Source organism: Penaeus monodon, chromosome 25 (genome assembly GCF_015228065.2).
Source record: "Penaeus monodon isolate SGIC_2016 chromosome 25, NSTDA_Pmon_1, whole genome shotgun sequence".
Lineage (NCBI taxonomy): Eukaryota > Metazoa > Arthropoda > Malacostraca > Decapoda > Penaeidae > Penaeus > Penaeus monodon.
This window is the reverse complement of record NC_051410.1, coordinates 6,871,353-6,871,703: the sequence shown is the minus strand read 5'-3', so window position 1 is coordinate 6,871,703 and position 351 is coordinate 6,871,353. Positions and strand designations below refer to the sequence as shown.

The 351-nt window shown below is 50.4% G+C and overlaps 1 protein-coding gene across 1 annotated transcript in view; it reads right to left on the bottom strand.

Moving 5' to 3' along the window:
* Positions 1–351, bottom strand: part of LOC119589312 (transient receptor potential protein-like) — a 21,475-nt gene that overhangs the window by 16,308 nt on the left and 4,816 nt on the right. The window contains exon 2 of the mRNA XM_037937934.1: positions 222–349. Within this exon, the coding sequence (XP_037793862.1) occupies positions 222–266 (45 nt within the window). The 5' untranslated portion in view covers positions 267–349. The remainder of the gene's footprint in view (positions 1–221; positions 350–351) is intronic.

Genomic DNA, 351 nt, shown 5'->3' with positions numbered 1-351 from the left:
TCTTCTCCAAATACTTACACCCAAAGCAAGAATACTTACCGGTGAAGTGAGGTCGTTGGTACTTACCGTTGACGTGAAGGGTCGTTTAATGCCATTGATGTGAGGTCGTTAGTACTTGATGTTGATGTAGGTTGTTAGTACTTTGATATGAGGGGTCGTTAGTACTTACCGTTGACGTGAGAGATCGTTAGTACCATTGACGGGAGATCGTTAGTACTTACCGTTGACGTGAGGTCGTTAGTACTCCCTCCATTTTTAACCCCCATTTTGGCGTTGGAGGCGCACTCGGGCGCGCGCGCGCAGACGCCCACGGAAGATGTCACGCCCAAAGGCTCCCTGACGCCCGCTCCT